Source organism: Olea europaea, chromosome 16 (assembly GCF_002742605.1).
Source record: "Olea europaea var. sylvestris chromosome 16, O_europaea_v1, whole genome shotgun sequence".
In the NCBI taxonomy this organism is placed as follows: domain Eukaryota; kingdom Viridiplantae; phylum Streptophyta; class Magnoliopsida; order Lamiales; family Oleaceae; genus Olea; species Olea europaea.
This window is the reverse complement of record NC_036252.1, coordinates 7,294,520-7,312,126: the sequence shown is the minus strand read 5'-3', so window position 1 is coordinate 7,312,126 and position 17,607 is coordinate 7,294,520. Positions and strand designations below refer to the sequence as shown.

The window sequence follows — 17,607 nt, the reverse complement described above, 5'->3', positions numbered from 1 at the left end:
TTTCTTCAGAACTACACAATTCTGTTTTATGACATTTGATTGTATTAATTATGATTATCAAATTGTCGCAATTATGCATGGTTCATCTTCGTGTTACTTAGAACATCATTTCATAAGGCAAATATCAATAATCCTCATGCATCATCTGGATCTGTACATTTTGAATTACTGAGTTCGTACTAATTGAGTTTTATCCCAATCACTCCATAATCTATCTACGTCCAAGAGATTAAAGTAGGATTCCAACTAGAATGTTGAAAATTTTTTGGAGTCTCCCAGCCTAGGAATGACCATTACAATCAGTTCTATGCATTCAGGTTATGTTTGATGCACCAAATTAGACAACCTCACCTCCCGTTTTCCAACACCGCCACCGCACAGTACCACCACTAAGCATTGCACCACCACCATCGCTACTACACAACATCGCTTCTCTACACAACGTCGATCGAAATTTCCTGCAGGCGGTGCTGAACCATCACAGCGGCGCTACCTGCAGACGGTCTTTTGGCAGTGAGATTCATTGATGGTGAGAGAGAGAGAGAGGAGATAAAAGAGAGCAATAACCAGCGGGCGTAGCGACGATGCTTGGAGACGACGTACTCTTTCGCTAGCAGAGCTCTTAGCAATGATAGCGACTTTTGATGGTAAGAGATGGAGGAGATAAGGGAGATGGATAGAGAGAAGTGAGGGATTAGGTTTTGAAATTGAAATTGAAATTGTAGTGGGTAGGTTAGGTATATAATTAATTTAATTTTATAATTATAAATTTAAAAAAATCTGATTTTTGAAATACTAAAGTTTGCATATGATTTATGAAATGAGATTTTTAAAAGTAGGCTTTTATGTAATTTCCAATTTTTATAATAAAAATTGATTGTCGTTATGAAAATTGCGCTATTTAGCCCATTAAGAGCCCATGATTGTTGCAAAAACAGTGAAATTGTCCTACGTTAACTTTTTTCAACATCTCGTGAGACGGTAGATGCTTTAGTTACTTGTCTCCATTCCTCCTTAAGGTTCCATACTTGCATGTCGCATGGTTTATATTTTTAGCAAGCGCACTCCACCTATATAATATTTAGACATTAGGAGTATGTTTGAGCCCATTTTCTTTTGAAAATACATTTTGAAATAGTAGATTGATAGAGAATGTATAAAAAAATTAGATTTGAATATGATATTATTTTATTAAAGAATGAATGGTTGAAAAAAAGACAGAAAAATATATTTTATAGATAATGGGGATCAAACAAGAGTTAAATGTCATTACGTGCCTTTTTAAAACATTTGCTTGATCTCAACTATCACAATGCAACCATCAATCATTATTGTATATTTTTGACAAATTCTTGGCTTAAATTCGAGACTCGTTATATTTTCATCATTTTTCTTGGATCACTTGAGCTATTTAATTAATTTTGACTTAAGTTGAGTCATTATTTATTTTATTTTCACTAAACATAATAAACAAGAAGAAGAAAAATGCTTCAATCGTGTAATTGAAAAATGCATATGATAATAACCAACCTTGAAATAGAGAACATATCTAGTACTTCTAGAATACGGAAACAATATATTTGTTAATATTGAATTGATATGTGTAGCATTAAATAGTTATAGGGAGTACTCTTCCAAGTACTAAAAATTTTCAAAATGGATCATCAAATTTTGATGGAAAAAAATCCATAACTAAGAGGTTAAGCATCCCTCATTTCAAAACAAAGAACAAAGGTTTTAAACTTCAGAAATCATATATTTATTAAAATTTATTGAAGATTTAATTAATTAATTATATATTAAATTAATTAAATATATTAAGGTTATAGATCAACACAATTAGGTCACAATTTAATAATTTAGTTAGTCACATATTATTTTTCGATTACAAATCAAAATTTTTATATTTCATAAATTATTTTATGATCACAATTCAAAAATTTTATAGATCACAATTTGTTCATCACAAATCAAAAATTTATAAGTCACAAATTATTTATCGATCACAAATATTATAAGTCACAATTTATTATACAGTGTAAAATTTTTTCATTGGTCATATATTGTTTATTGATCATAAATTAATCGATTTAATAGTTACAGTCAACCAAATAATTTGTGACCCATCAACACCTGCAACTACTATCTCACCACTACATAGAGATGGCAATCGTGCTCGTCGGCTTGGGCCGCTCATGGCTCGGCTCGAAAGAAGTTCGAGCCCTCCCGGCTCAAGGCTTGGACCGAGCCCCATTTTTAGATGCTGGGGCAAAGCCCGAGCCAGCCCATGTGGCTCGTCGGCTCGAGAGAACCGAACATATATTTAAAAAAAAAATTAAAGGCATCAACACAAGGCAACATGCTGCTGCCAAAAATAGGCAACATGTTGCAAACTGCTACCTTTAAAAAAAAAAAAAAACAAAACAAAACCCAAGCTGACTCGGAAAGGCCAAAGCCAAAAGCTCGGGTCGAGCCTAATTTTTTTTGTCGATCTTTTGCTTGACCCGACTCGGACCCAAAAAAAAGCTCGGATATTTTACTCGAGCCGAGCCTAGAATTTCGGCTCGTTGACATCTCTACCACTACCCCAGCAACACCACCATAATCACAGCCTATTTATGGTTAAAATTTATTATAATTAGTCATAAATTATTATCCATTTGTCCCACCTTACCTCACCCTACTCCACCACTGTCGAGCACTACCCAAAACATCACCACCCCAGTTCCACCACCGTCAACGTACTATCACCTTAACCATCACCACCATCACTTGTACCAACGACCATTGCCTCCTTCCCCTCTACCTTTAATTGTCCACATAGATACGCTTAAACTATAGATTCAACATCGCTACCAAAACCATCATCGCACCGCCACTACTTGCACCAATAGCCAAACAGCGTCACCACCACCACACCAATACCACCACATTGCCTACATCAACAATCCATTACACGGTCCACACATAGACGCACATATTACATCACACAGAAAATATTGCACCATTCAGATAGATAAATCACCACGTCACCACTACTACCTGTATCAAAACCTAACACGTAACCCACACATAGATGCACAGGAATTGCATATTGTACATTCAACCACACAGATCGCACCACCCAGATTTAAATCCTAATTTTGACATAGATCATTTGTTGTCCCGCCATCAATTGAAGATGTTGTTGATCACTCACTACCATAGATCACTCGCAAACACAGAAACACATATCACACGTAAATAGAGAAAGGTATCGATGAGAGAACCGTTGCGTGCTACCCCCCTCAAGAAGCAGCAATATCCCATTGCACGGTCTCTCGAGACCGTCGTCATCGCTGTGTGCTACCAACGTTAAGTGGCCTCTTGACAATGCCACCATCGTTGTTACTGTGTGCTACCAACAAGAACGTCATCGTCACTTCGTGCTACCAATGTTGCATGGCCTCTCGCCATGCACTTGCCATCGATGTGTAGCACTATTAGAGAGAGAGAAGAATATAGAAATATTTGAGGTTTAAAAGTGAGATGGGTTGGATGGGGTATGTTAATTAATTAATTAATTTTATAATATTATTATCAACATTTAGAATTTTAATTATATCTAATTTTTGAAAGAAAATTCTATTAGTCTTAATTATGAATTGAGATCTTAAAAACACTTGATTCCTGTAATTTCCACAATTTTGATCGACTTGAGTTGAGCCCATCTTTGTTAGTGGGCTCATTGTGCCAATAAACAGGCTGAAAGGATGCCCACTGTTTGGGCTACTTAGGGTTGGTTGAATCATGTTACATTAAATTACCTTGTTGGGATTATATTATGATCTCATTCTATTATTCCATTATGGAATGCCAAACAAGAACCTACAAGCTTAATTTTCAATTGTTAGGAACATGTAATTACAAGGAATTAACATGCATGACAACATTCAAGTTAGTCAATTGATAATATTGTTAGTCAATTAACTTTTTATATAAAAAGACAATATTGAAAATAAAAATATAACTATTTAACCTAAAATCAGACGTAAAGCTGTTAGTCATAGAAAACTCTATCCCAAAAACGAGTGATGGCTTGACATTTATTTTGCAGTTCATATGTTAAGATTACATCTTTCTTCCACTATCTTATTGTTTAAGACAAATTTGATAGAAAATGGGACATGGTTGTTGACACAAGTTTAAATATTATAAACTAAAATTTAATTGTGATGCCAACACCCAACCTAACATGAAGACATTACCTTTATGGAACTTTCTTGGAATTTTCTTTATGAAGAGGAGCATTATGAAAAAATCTATAAAAAATTAATGCCCTTCTTCTTCTCCTTAATTGAACTTCAACTCTTAAATCTGCCCTCATCTTCGATAGTCGCGCTCATACGCATCCATTTCGAGATTTTAATTAGAGTTAATATAAGGAAAATACTATTTGTACACCGGGATTGACACTCCAGTGTACACTCTTCTCACATAAGGGATGAGCCCCGCAACAATAAAAAAATCTTGAGATCCTCCATGTGAGGGGAATGTAGACCGAAATGTCAATCCCAATGTATATGTAACAAAACTCTACTTTTAAATAAATGCCAATTGTTAATTCTACAATGCTATTAGTATAGATTTTTTTCTACAGAATTGGTACAGTTGGCAACAGCAAATCACAGGAAAATAACTTTCTGGCTGTACCATTTTTGTTAAAAAAAAATCTGTAGTTGCAGATTAATTCTTGTTAATTAGCTAAAAACGATTGTTAATTATAATCTCTCTTATTTTAATGTTGTTTGATGCAATTCGTACATTGTTGTACGAAGACGTGTCCTATGAGTAGAAATTGAATCTGTATGTGTAATAGAAATACATTTTGTACAAAATGGGATTTCATGATATTTACAATTTTTTTATGAATTTTTCAATTACACATTTTGTACAAATAGCATTTTCCTTAAAAGTATTCTCATGGCACATAATTCTCAATTATCGAAATTAATTAACAATGATATTTTTAAACAAAAATAATTATAATAATAATTTTCCAACTCCAGATTTTGAATATCAGCAAAACTGACTTATGTAACGGTAAGGCATCAAAAAGAGAGAGAGAGAGAGATTTCAAAAACCACTTTCTCCTGTTCATTCAAAATTTCAATGGCCAAGAAAAGTGATACGGATTCTCCAGTCAAATGCTTTTCCAACAAAAGAATTTTCAAGTCGAATCTTCTACAGAATTGCTTTATTTTCCAGTATTTTTTTCCACAGTTAGCTTTGTCTCAAAGCCATCTCTTGTTCTTCTATCCTTCACGAATTTTTTGCTTATAAATTCTGGGTTTTGCTTATATTTGCAAAGATTGAAGCCTTTTCATTTGAGTCGCGTTTTAATGGTAAGTAATAAATGTTATTTTGCTGGAAATTGCAGCACTTATTTGCTTGATTCATTTATTATTATTATTATTATTATTATTATTATTATTATTATTATTATTTTTTTATTATTTTATTTTTTGGTTTAAATCAGTGTGCAGAGTTAGTTGGGTTTGCGATTAATAGTGATATGTTTCATGACATTACAGAGACAAATTAGTTGGTCACACAAAGTTGTAGTCTTTCGTTTATTCTATGGAAAAGACTACGTATTAGTCTTTGTCAAGGATCGAATAGTAGTATTGTTTCCAATTGTAGAATATTTGATTGTATTATGTTATTCTTCTTATCTTCATCCATTTAATTAGAAATTTGATGGTTACGTTTGTTCTTCTCTTTTGCAGGATTTGAAATTGATTTAGGCTAATAGCATAGAAGTCCTTTCTTGCGTGAGAACTCGATCCCTAATGGAAGAATCAATGAATGAGAAATCATTCAAAGCATGGTCATGGCCTGTAGAGCAGTGCTTGAAGGAGTACAAAGTGAAACTAAACAAGGGTCTGAGCGGCTACGAGGTGGAAAAGCAGAGAGAGATATTTGGTTGGAACGAGCTCAAAAAAGAGAAGGGGAAGCCCCTCTGGAGACTCGTTCTGGAACAATTTGATGATATGCTTGTCAAGATCCTTTTATTAGCAGCATTAATATCATTAGTTCTAGCTTACTTGCATGGGAATGAAACTGGAAAGTCAGGGTTTGAAGCCTATGTAGAACCGTTTGTGATAGTTTTAATCTTAATCCTTAATGCCATTGTGGGTATTTGGCAAGAGAGTAATGCTGAGAAGGCGCTTGAAGCTTTGAAGGAGATGCAATGTGATTCTGTAAAAGTGCTTAGAGATGGATACTTACTTCTGGATCTACCTGCAAGGGAGCTTGTCCCTGGTGATATTGTTGAATTGAGTGTTGGAGATAAAGTACCAGCGGATATGAGAGTCACGGTTTTAAAAACTTCAACCTTAAGAGTCGAGCAGAGTTCACTGACAGGGGAAGCAATGCCTGTGTTGAAAGGCACCAACGCTATTTTTATGGATGATTGTGAATTGCAGGCCAAAGAAAATATGGTTTTTGCTGGAACAACAGTTGTGAATGGTAGCTGTGTTTGCATTGTTGTGAACACTGGGATGCGCACTGAAATAGGCAAGATACAAACACAGATACATGAGGCCTCGTTGGAAGAGAGTGACACCCCTTTAAAGAAAAAACTCGATGAATTTGGTAATAGGCTTACAACTGCAATTGGCCTTGTTTGCCTCACTGTATGGATTATCAACTACAAATATTTCCTAACATGGGAGCTTGTAAATGGGTGGCCTACAAATTTCCAGTTCTCTTTCGAGAGATGCACGTATTATTTCAAGATAGCAGTTGCCCTTGCAGTTGCTGCAATACCAGAAGGCCTTCCGGCTGTAATAACGACTTGTTTAGCTCTGGGTACAAGGAAAATGGCACAAAAGAATGCAATTGTGAGGAAGCTTCCAAGTGTCGAGACCTTAGGATGTACAACTGTTATTTGTTCAGATAAAACAGGGACCTTGACAACAAACCAGATGTCAGTGACAGAGTTCTTCACCTTGGGAGGTAAGACTTTGGCCTCTCGAATTTTTCATGTCCAGGGCACAACTTATGATCCTAAGGATGGAGGAATAATTGACTGGAATTGCTATAACATGGATGCCAACTTGCAAGCGGTGGCAGAAATATGTGCAATCTGTAACGATGCTGGCATATCTTATGACGGCCGTGTGTTCAAAGCAACGGGACTGCCCACTGAGGCAGCTCTAAAGGTCTTAGTAGAAAAGATGGGAGTTCCAGATAGCAAGGTGAAGAACAGAATCCGTGATTCACAGCTTGCGGCGAACTATTTGATTGACCGAAACACGGTCAAGTTAGGTGAGCAATCATTTTCCATAATTTACGTTCAACGGTTTTAACAGTTATGCTATGTCAATTTCGAATTAGTGTTTTCTTTTCTCTCTCTCTCTCTAGGGTGCTGTGAATGGTGGACAAAGAGAAGCAAAAAAGTTGCAACCCTTGAATTTGATCGTGTTCGCAAATCAATGAGTGTTATTGTCTGTGAGCCAAATGGACACAATCGCCTTCTTGTCAAGGTAACTACGTTTCTTTTGCTAATCTTGATTATAAATTATCAATTGTTCAGTTGGTCAAAAATGTGAGGAAATAGTTGTGCTTTAGATTTCTGAATTGATTAGTTTCATCCATGTAGTAACTTGGAAACTTTTAAGAACCAAATTCAATATTCTTAAATGTTCAGAAGAGATTCACATTTGTTCATTTAATTTTTATTCATTTTGGTTCATTCTACAGAGAACCCCTCATGTGTAGTAGTTGATTTTGAGCTTCCATGACTAATGTAGTTCCTCTTCACATTGACTAATTGTACCCATGCAGGGTGCTGTTGAGAATCTTCTGGAACGTAGCTCCTACATACAACTTGCTGATGGATCAATCGTTCCCCTTGATGAGCCCTGTAGGCAACTATTGCTTCTAAGGCACTTGGACATGAGTTCAAAGGGTTTGCGGTGCTTGGGTTTAGCATATAAAGATGAATTGGGGGATCTTGCAGATTACCATACTGTGAATCATTCTGCCCACAAGAAGTTGCTAGATCCTTCCTGCTATTCCTCGATAGAAAGTGACTTAGTTTTTGTAGGGGTAGTTGGTCTAAGGGTGAGGACGCTAAGTTTATGAATTTCAGCATTACATGTACTTATTATTAAACATAAGTAATTAAATGTATTAGTAGTCCTGATCGAGTATATTGGCAGGACCCTCCTCGTAAGGAAGTTCGCGAAGCAATGGAGGATTGCAGAGGAGCAGGGATCAAGGTTATGGTGATAACTGGAGATAATAAGTCAACGGCTGAAGCTATCTGTCAAGAAATTGGGTTGTTTTCTGAAGGTGGGAATCTCCAAGGAAGAAGTTACACCGGTAAAGAGTTCATGGCTCTTTCTTCTTCACAACAAATTGAGATTTTGTCAAAACCTGGGGGAAAGGTTTTCTCTCGAGCTGAGCCTAGGCACAAGCAAGATATTGTGAGGATGCTAAAGGAGATGGGGGAAATTGTTGCTATGACTGGTGATGGTGTCAATGATGCACCTGCCTTGAAACTTGCTGATATTGGAATAGCCATGGGTGTCACTGGAACTGAGGTAATGGAACAAACTGTTCCTTAGAATTTGGCTGCTACATCTTTAATTCTACTGCATTTAACTTCACTGATTCTCAAATCATGTTCTACTTGATCTTTTTGGATTTGCGTTAAGCTTCAATTCTGCTGTCTCGAAATCAATATTTTAGGTTGCCAAAGAAGCTTCAGATATGGTCTTGGCCGATGATAATTTCAGTACCATAGTTTCAGCTGTTGCAGAAGGTCGTTCAATCTATAATAACATGAAAGCATTTATCAGGTACAATTTTTTCAGAAAATTTTATTACCTAAGACAAGGACACTGTACAGAGTCAAGGCACTTCATGGACTAGCTGGCTCATGATGAGAAAACCATCTAACTTAATCACAGGATTATAAGCAAAAAAAATAAAGGACTAGTAATTTTTTAATATTCTGACATAGAAGAAGATTGGAATAACCAAAATAAATTCTTTATATGTAGTAGGCTATCACATTACATCCATACCTTTGGTTCTGTGTTTATTTTGTAATAGTGACAATTGTTTATGAATTTTTCCATATGCAGATACATGATATCATCAAACATTGGGGAGGTTATAAGCATATTCTTGACTGCGGCTCTAGGGATACCAGAATGCATGATACCTGTGCAGCTGCTGTGGGTAAATTTGGTTACAGATGGCCCACCGGCTACAGCCCTTGGATTTAACCCTGCTGATGTTGATATTATGAGAAAACCACCCCGGAGGAGCAATGATGCTCTCATAAACCCTTGGGTTCTCTTCCGCTATATGGTCAGTTACAATCACCATATCATATATCCCCCAGATTGTAGCACAGCATCTTGATTATCCTCTTGACAGTTACCTCCTTTTAGCTTAGTTTTGTTTCCTTCTTTTGATATTATCCTCTTTTGGTCTCTCATTTTCACCCTTGTTCCTTGTCTTTGATCCAGTACCATAGTTTACTACATCGAGAATTGTGAGTTGTGCAGCATATTTTCACATAGCATACAATTGCGCATGTGTACATGATAGAAGGCTGTTGCTTTCTACCATCTTTACCATAGAACTTAATCTAAATGTCGAGGAAAAGTTTAAGCAATTATCTAATGCAGAGGTATATTAGGAAAATTGTGTGTGTGTGTGTGTGTGTGTGTGTCTATATATATATATATATATTTCCCAGTATATTAATTACATTTTATTAATCCATGTGAAAATAGAATAAGCCTCTCTTTATGGAACGGAGGTAGTACATTGTTTAATTCTAATTCCGATGCATTAAACATCTTAATTTTTCAAATAGCATGGTATCTATTTTACAACTAAAAGGCTACAAGTTGCATAGGTTAGAGTTTAACATTTGGTTGCATCTCACTGTATGTGGATATGCTGGCAGGTGATTGGTTCTTATGTTGGCATTGCTACTGTTGGCATCTTTATTTTGTGGTACACACAGCCATCATTCCTCGGTATAAACCTTGTGGGCGATGGTCATACGCTGATTGAACTGTCTAAGCTTCGCAACTGGGGAGAATGCTCATCATGGTCAAATTTTACTGCAACTCCATTCACAGTTGGAGATGGCCGTTTGATTACTTTGTCCGACCCTTGTGATTATTTTTCTGCTGGTAAAGTGAAGGCAATGACTCTATCACTTTCTGTTTTGGTTGCGATTGAAATGTTCAATTCTCTTAATGCCCTCTCTGAAGACAACAGCTTGATCCGAATGCCACCTTGGAGAAATCCTTGGCTTCTTGTTGCCATGTCAGTCTCACTGGGGCTACATTGCCTCATACTTTACGTGCCTTTCCTTGCGGATTTGTTTGGTATCGTTCCACTGGGTTTAAATGAATGGCTCCTGGTCATCTTGGTTTCAACCCCAGTCATTTTGATCGATGAAGTTCTTAAATTATTGGGAAGGAGAAGAAAATCAAGAACAAAAGTTAAGAAAGCATAATATGTCAGCCATGAAGATCCCTTAAAATTATTTCACATCAGGATGATGTATGAATGCTCATATGTATAAGGTCGATGAAGAAATATGTGCAACATAGACAATGTTACATGATAAATGAATAAAAGTTCTTTCATTGTATATTTTTTCTTCAGAACTACACAATTCTGTTTTATGACATTTGATTGTATTAATTATGACTATCAAATTGTCGCAATTATGCATGGTTCATCTTCGTGTTACTTAGAACATCATTTCATAAGGCAAATATCAATAATCCTCATGCATCATCTGGATCTGTACATTTTGAATTACTGAGTTCGTACTAATTGAGTTTTATCCCAATCACTCCATAATCTATCTACGTCCAAGAGATTAAAGTAGGATTCCAACTAGAATGTTGAAAATTTTTTGGAGTCTCCCAGCCTAGGAATGACCATTACAATCAGTTCTATGCATTCAGGTTATGTTTGATGCACCAAATTAGACCGTATAAGGAATTAATCATTAATTTAGAGTATATAATCTGCGTAGATGATGTTAGAATGTAGTACAGTAGACATTAATTGCAATATCTTTCTTAAGCTAACTGAATAACATGTTACGGAGTGACTAGACGAATTTAGGTCATATCAGAAAAGTATGGCAAATAGCATTCTTTTGAATGAAGAACTTGTAAAATTATCCACTTGAATCTACCACAATCCTATTTACCTAGTACTATTTCTGATATATTCCAGCCGCATTCAAGATTCTTCCATGCCTAAATTGTTGAAATTTCAATTGCTTAATAAACAAGTAATTCCCACCAACATGCATGCATGAAGGATGAAGAAGAAAATTTGAATTAAAACTCTCTACCTTTTGAGGGCCACAAGTTCAATTGCTTAGTGGAGAAGAAATCTATGCAAGAAGAGAATTTGAAATGAAATTCTCTAGCCGCAATTCTTGATTGATTTTTGGCCACAAGTTTATGACGGTTTGTAGTCAAGATTTTTCTCTAAATAGAGCTACCGTAAAGAGAATTAATATGTCCCTTGAGAGGAAGAAAAATAGGATAGAGAAGAGAGAAAAAAAAAGAGAGATTAGAGAGACTCTTTTGAGAGGTTTTTTGTTGAGTTTGTAAACTCCGTTGTAAATACTATTCAAATAGAAATAGAATTGTTTTTCTCTTTTATTTTCTCTTCACGTGATCGGAGAATCACAACAAGTGGTATCAGAGCTTGGTTCATCAATTAACCCTCATAGTTTTGATAAGACTTTTGCAAGTCAAGACGTCAATGGAGGAATCTTCATCAGGAGCTATGATCAAACTCACTGCCACCAATTACACATTGTGGAGGCCTCGGATGGAAGACCTCCTTAGTTGTACGGATTTGTATGACCCCTTGGAAGCCAAAGCTGAAAACCCCGATCCTACCAAAGAGGCGGAGTGGAAGAAGCTAAATAGAAAAACTATCGGTCAAATTCGACAATGAATTGACCATAGTGTTTTTCACCATGTAGCACAGGAGACAGATGCATATGCTCTCTGGAAGATTCTGGAGGACATGTACCAAGCCAAGACCGTTCGAAACAAAGCCCTGTTGATGAGGCGTTTGGTGAATCTGAAGTTAAAGAGTGGAACTTCAGTTGCTGAGCACACCAGTGAATTTCAGAGCTTGGTAAACCAATTGTCATCTGTGGAGATGCCGCTTGGGGATGAAATACAAGCTTTACTACTTTTAAGTTCTCTTCCTGATAGTTGGGAGACATTAGTAGTATCTCTTAGCAACTCAGCCCCTGATGGCAAACTTACCATGTCAATGGTTAAGGATGCCCTATTTAATGAAGAGGCCATAAGAAAAGATGTAGACACGGACCAATCACATGCCCTTGTCACAGTGAACCGGGGAAGACAACAAGGGGACCTTCGAGGCAGGGGGAGAGGTAGAAGCAAAAGTAGGGGTAGATCTATAGATGGAAGGAAGCCTACTTATAAGTGCTACTATTGTGGTATGGAGGGCCACTTGAAGAAGAACTGCAGAAAATTGCTACGAGAGCAAGGCCATAACAGTTCGCAGCCGAAAAATAAGGAAGGAGAGACACTAGTCACTATTTCTGGAGAGGTGGCTATCTGCTCCATCCATGAGGAGACATGTCTTCATGTCTCAAACCAAGATATTGAGTGGGTAATAGACACTGCAACATCTTATCACGCCACTTCACGTAAAGATTTCTTCACAACATACAAAGCCGGTGACTTTGGTGCAGTGAAGATGGGAAATACCAGTTCTTCTAAGATTATAGGAATTGGTGATATTAAGATACAAACGAACCTCGGGTGTAAAATAACCCTGAAGGACGTTCGACATGTACCTGATCTTCGGCTAAATCTACTTTCAGGGATAGCCCTTGACAAACAGGGCTATGTCAATCAATTTAGCAATGGCACATGGAAAATGATGAAAGGTTCCATGATTGTCGCTCGAGGACATATATGTGGCACTTTATACAAGACTCATATGAAAATGCATGCGGATAGCCTCAACGTAGTAGAACGTGAACCTTCTCAAAATTTGTGGCACCATAGACTTGGTCACATGAGTGAGAAGGGATTGTCTACTTTGACAAAGAAGGAGCTAATCACAGTTGCTAAGGAAGCTGCGTTGGATCCTTGCAGTCACTGTCTATTTGGTAAGAAACATAGAGTCTCCTTCAATTTCTCTTCTACGAGACGATCAGAGTTGCTCAATCTAGTACACTCTGATGTTTGTGGTCCCTTGGAGGTTGAATCACTAGGCGGTAACAAGTATTTTTTAACATTCATTGATGACGCTTCTCGAAAGGTGTGGGCATATTTCTTGAAGACAAAGGACCAAGTATTGGATTACTTCAAATCATTTCATGCCATGGTAGAGCGTGAAATAGGAAAGAAGCTGAAATGTCTCAGTACAGATAATGGAGGCAAGTATACTTCCAAAGAGTTTGATGCCTATTGCAGGACATATGGCATTCGACATGAGAAGACGGTCCCACGTACTCCACAACATAATGGAGTCGCTGAGAGGATGAATCGGACAATCATGGAAAAGGTCAGAAGCATGATAAGTATGGCTAAGCTGCCAAAGCCATTTTGGGGAGAAGCTGTTCGAACCGCTTGCTACTTGATCAACAGATCACCATCTGTACCGTTGAATTTTGAAATTCCGGAGAAAGTATGGTCTGGTAAATATCCCTCCTACTCTCACCTGAGAGTATTTGGCTGTTTAGCCTTTGCACATGTATCCAAGGAGCTAAGACAAAAGCTAGATGCAAGGACCACTCCATGCATCTTTATAGGCTATGGCGATGAGGAATTTGGATACAGATTATGGGATCCAAAGACAAAGAAGGTCATCAGAAGCAGGGACGTAGTGTTCCATGAAAACCAAACATTATAAGACATTGAAAATCCCACAATATCTCCTAATTCTAATTTTAGTGCCCAAAATATTGCTCCAGATCCAGCACAAACACAATTCACCATAGATAACGACGATGTGTATGAGGAAATGCCGGAAGCAGAACAGGAGGATGAAGAAGGGGATATTGATCAGGGGGAGTCACAATCCTCTTCACCAGATGTTGTTGGACCATCACATCAGCCAGATGATGATGCACCTCCTGAAATTAACGATCCACAGGTAAGAAGATCTGAACGAGGACGGATTCCATCAACGAGATATCCAGAATCAGAGTACCTTTTGCTCACTGACGAAGGAGAGCCAGAGAGCTTTCAGGAAGCACAAACTCATGTAGACAAAGACAAGTGGATACAAGCAATGCAGGATGAGATGGAGTCACTGCAGAAAAATCAAACATATGAGTTAGTTGAGCTTCCGAAGGGAAAGAAGACATTAAGGAATAAATGGGTTTTCAAGCTCAAGAAAGATGGCAGCGGAAAGGTGGTAAAACATAAAGCCCATTTGGTAGTCAAAGGATTTTTTCAGAAGAAGGGAGTTGACTTTGACGAGATTTTTTCACCTATTGTAAAAATGGCCTCAATTCGAGTTATCCTTGGACTAGTAGCCAGTCTGAATCTAGAGCTTGAACAGATGGATGTCAAAACAGCATTTCTTCATGGTGATTTATATGAAGAAATTTATATGGAGCAGCCAGAAGGTTTTGAAGTTTCAGGGAAAGAAAACTTCGTTTGTAAGCTAAAGAAGAGCTTATATGGTCTTAAGCAAGCACCTAGGCAATGGTACAAAAAGTTTGACTCTTTCATGGTGAGTCAAGGCTATAAAAGAACAGCTGCGGATTAGTGCGTTTATATTCAACACTTTTCAGATGGCAATTTTTTTGCTCTTCTATTATATGTAGACGACATGCTGATCGTCGGACAAGATGCAACAAAAATCAGGCAGCTGAAGAAGGAACTCTCCAAGTTCTTCGACATGAAGGACTTAGGCTCAGCGCAGCAGATTTTGGGAATGCACATAACTCGAGATAGGAAGAATAGAAGGTTGTGGCTATCCCAAGAGAAGTATGTTGAACGAGTGATCAAGAGATTCAACATGCATAATGCCAAACCTGTCAACACTCCATTAGCAAACCACTTCAAGTTGAGCAAAAGTTCATGCCCCTCATCCAAGAAAGAGATAGAGGAAATGTCATTGATACCTTATTTTTCAGCATTTGGAAGCCTGATATATGTCATGGTATGTACAAGGCCAGATATTGCCCATGCAGTAGGCATGGTGAGTCGTTTTCTTTCTAATCCTGGAAAGGAACATTGGGAGGCAATCAAGTGGATTCTCAGGTACCTCAGAGGTACATCAAAGATATGTCTGTGCTACGGGGGAGCTGATCCAATCTTGGAAGGTTATACAGATTCAGATATGACGGGAGATCTTGACAGTAGAAAATCTACTTCAGGATTTCTCTACACTTTTGTAGGGGGAGCTGTTTCATGGCAGTCAAGACTACAAAAGTGTGTTGCTTTATCTACAACAGAAGCAGAATATATTGCAGTGACGGAAGCAGGTAAAGAAATGTTGTGGTTAAAGAGATTTCTCCAAGAATTAGGGATCAAGCAGAAAGATTATAAAGTACATTGTGACAGCCAGAGTGCTCTTGACTTGAGTAAGAACTCAATGTATCACTCTCGAACAAAGCACATTGACATTCGCTATCACTGGATAAGAGAGGTGATGGATCAACAGCTGTTGAGACTAGTAAAGATTCACACAAATGAGAATCCAGCAGATATGTTAACAAAGGTGGTTATAAGGGACAAGTTAGAGCTATGCAGAGACATAGATGGGTTAGTTGTCCTATAGCAATTGATTTGAATGCGACTGGAGGGGGAGAATTGATATATTCCAGCCGCATTCAAGATTCTTCCATGCCGAAATTGTTGAAATTTCAATTGCTTAATAAACAAGTAATTCCCACCAACATGCATGCATGAAGGATGAAGAAGAAAATTTGAATTAAAACTCTCTACCTTTTGAGGGCCACAAGTTCAATTGCTTAGTGGAGAAGAAATCTATGCAAGAAGAGAATTTGAAATGAAATTCTCTAGTCGCAATTCTTGATTGATTTTTGGCCACAAGTTTATGACGGTTTGTAGCCAAGATTTTTCTATAAATAGAGCTACCGTAAAGAGAATTAATATGTCCCTTGAGAGGAAGAAAAATAGGATAGAGAAGAGAGAAAAAAAAGAGAGATTAGAGAGACTCTTTTGAGAGGTTTTTTGTTGAGTTTGTAAACTCCGTTGTAAATTCTATTCTAGTAGAAATAGAATTGTTTTTCCTCTTTTATTTTCTCTTCACGTGATCGGAGAATCACAACAATTTCTTCTAATCTTAAGCGTAATTTCCCGTACAATCTAATCCAATGTACCAAAAGTAGCATCAGACCACAACTATGGCGAAAGCACTTTCAACCTTCACAACATTCTTTATTGAACTTCCTGAGAAAATTTAACATGTATATTCAAACACAAAAAGAAGAGAGAGTATCTACTTACTGATACTATTTATCTATTACAATGAATTATCAAACTAAAATTATGGAACAGGCCTTCGCTATGAGGTCTGTTGCGTTTTTCTATCGCAAGTATATCGTAATAGGCTGGTAATATAGTGGACCTTTAAGTCTGAATTATCGTTTCCACGAGGATTAGACTCTAGTACTATATTTACTATTTCTAACTTCTCTTTGATGGATACAAATAAGAACAATGATTTGTTGTAATTTTTAATCTAACTACTTACATAAATGTACACAAAGATTTATTTAGAATTTAAATAATGAAGGATATTAGGATCACCTATTCATCACTTTTAAGTCTCAATTCAAGATTCAAATATCTAATGTAGTGTTCGATCAAATTCTTCTATTGTATTCAATCTATCCCTTTCTCATTGAGCCTTCATTGAGCCTATTTAACCAATCAAATCATATATCTCTATGCGAATCAAGTTTAATTAAACGAAATACTAGTTTTAAGAATTAATATACTGGTCGCAATAATTAGTATAGATATATCTACACATTATACTAATTTATCATATTTTACTATATGATCTAAATCTCGAACTCAACCTCGATTCATAAAAGATTCACAAAATCATCAAATTAGTGATCAAGTAATTCAACATCCAAGTAGATTACATTGTTCGTCCTAATATGAAATTTAACTACTTATAATGAAAAAGGAAAAACAAGAAGTTGTTATTGAATACATCACCGGATTTTGAATAAAGATGTAAAAAAAATTAATCTTGCACCAAGATCTTCTTACTCTTCCAATCAATGCTTCAAAACTTGAATTTCTTGATATTTTTCTCCCTTGAATTGCGCTTTTCAATCTCTAGTTATATTCTCTATCTTTGAATGTGTGGAATCTCATAAAGTGCCAATAACTTGTATTTATATCTCTCCACGCGTTTGTATCGAATGTAGGGTTTTTATAGGCTTCAAAACAAGCCAAAAACAAGGTCTAGATACATCTAGGCAGTGCCTCAACACCATAGGAGTGGCGTTGCAGTGCCACGACTCTGTATCAAGGGATTTTGTGGCGTCTTGACGCCATGATGGTGGCGCTA

At 36.9% G+C, this 17,607-nt stretch overlaps 1 protein-coding gene across 2 annotated transcripts; it reads left to right on the top strand.

The window, feature by feature from the left end:
• Positions 1 to 5,097: 5,097 nt before the first annotated feature.
• Positions 5,098 to 10,732, top strand: LOC111411959 (calcium-transporting ATPase, endoplasmic reticulum-type-like). Of its 2 annotated transcripts, XM_023042661.1 has the most exons (8): positions 5,098 to 5,384; positions 5,769 to 7,311; positions 7,408 to 7,529; positions 7,831 to 8,109; positions 8,208 to 8,591; positions 8,740 to 8,849; positions 9,138 to 9,366; positions 9,974 to 10,534. In XM_023042661.1, exons 2-8 carry the CDS (start codon positions 5,832 to 5,834, stop codon positions 10,532 to 10,534), a joined length of 3,165 nt encoding a protein of 1,054 aa, XP_022898429.1. In that variant the 5' UTR covers positions 5,098 to 5,384; positions 5,769 to 5,831. The 2 variants fall into 2 exon arrangements, with proteins under 2 accessions (XP_022898429.1, XP_022898430.1); XM_023042662.1 differs by lacking the exon at positions 5,098 to 5,384 and having other exon boundaries at positions 5,832 to 7,311; positions 9,974 to 10,732.
• Positions 10,733 to 17,607: the final 6,875 nt, after the last annotated feature.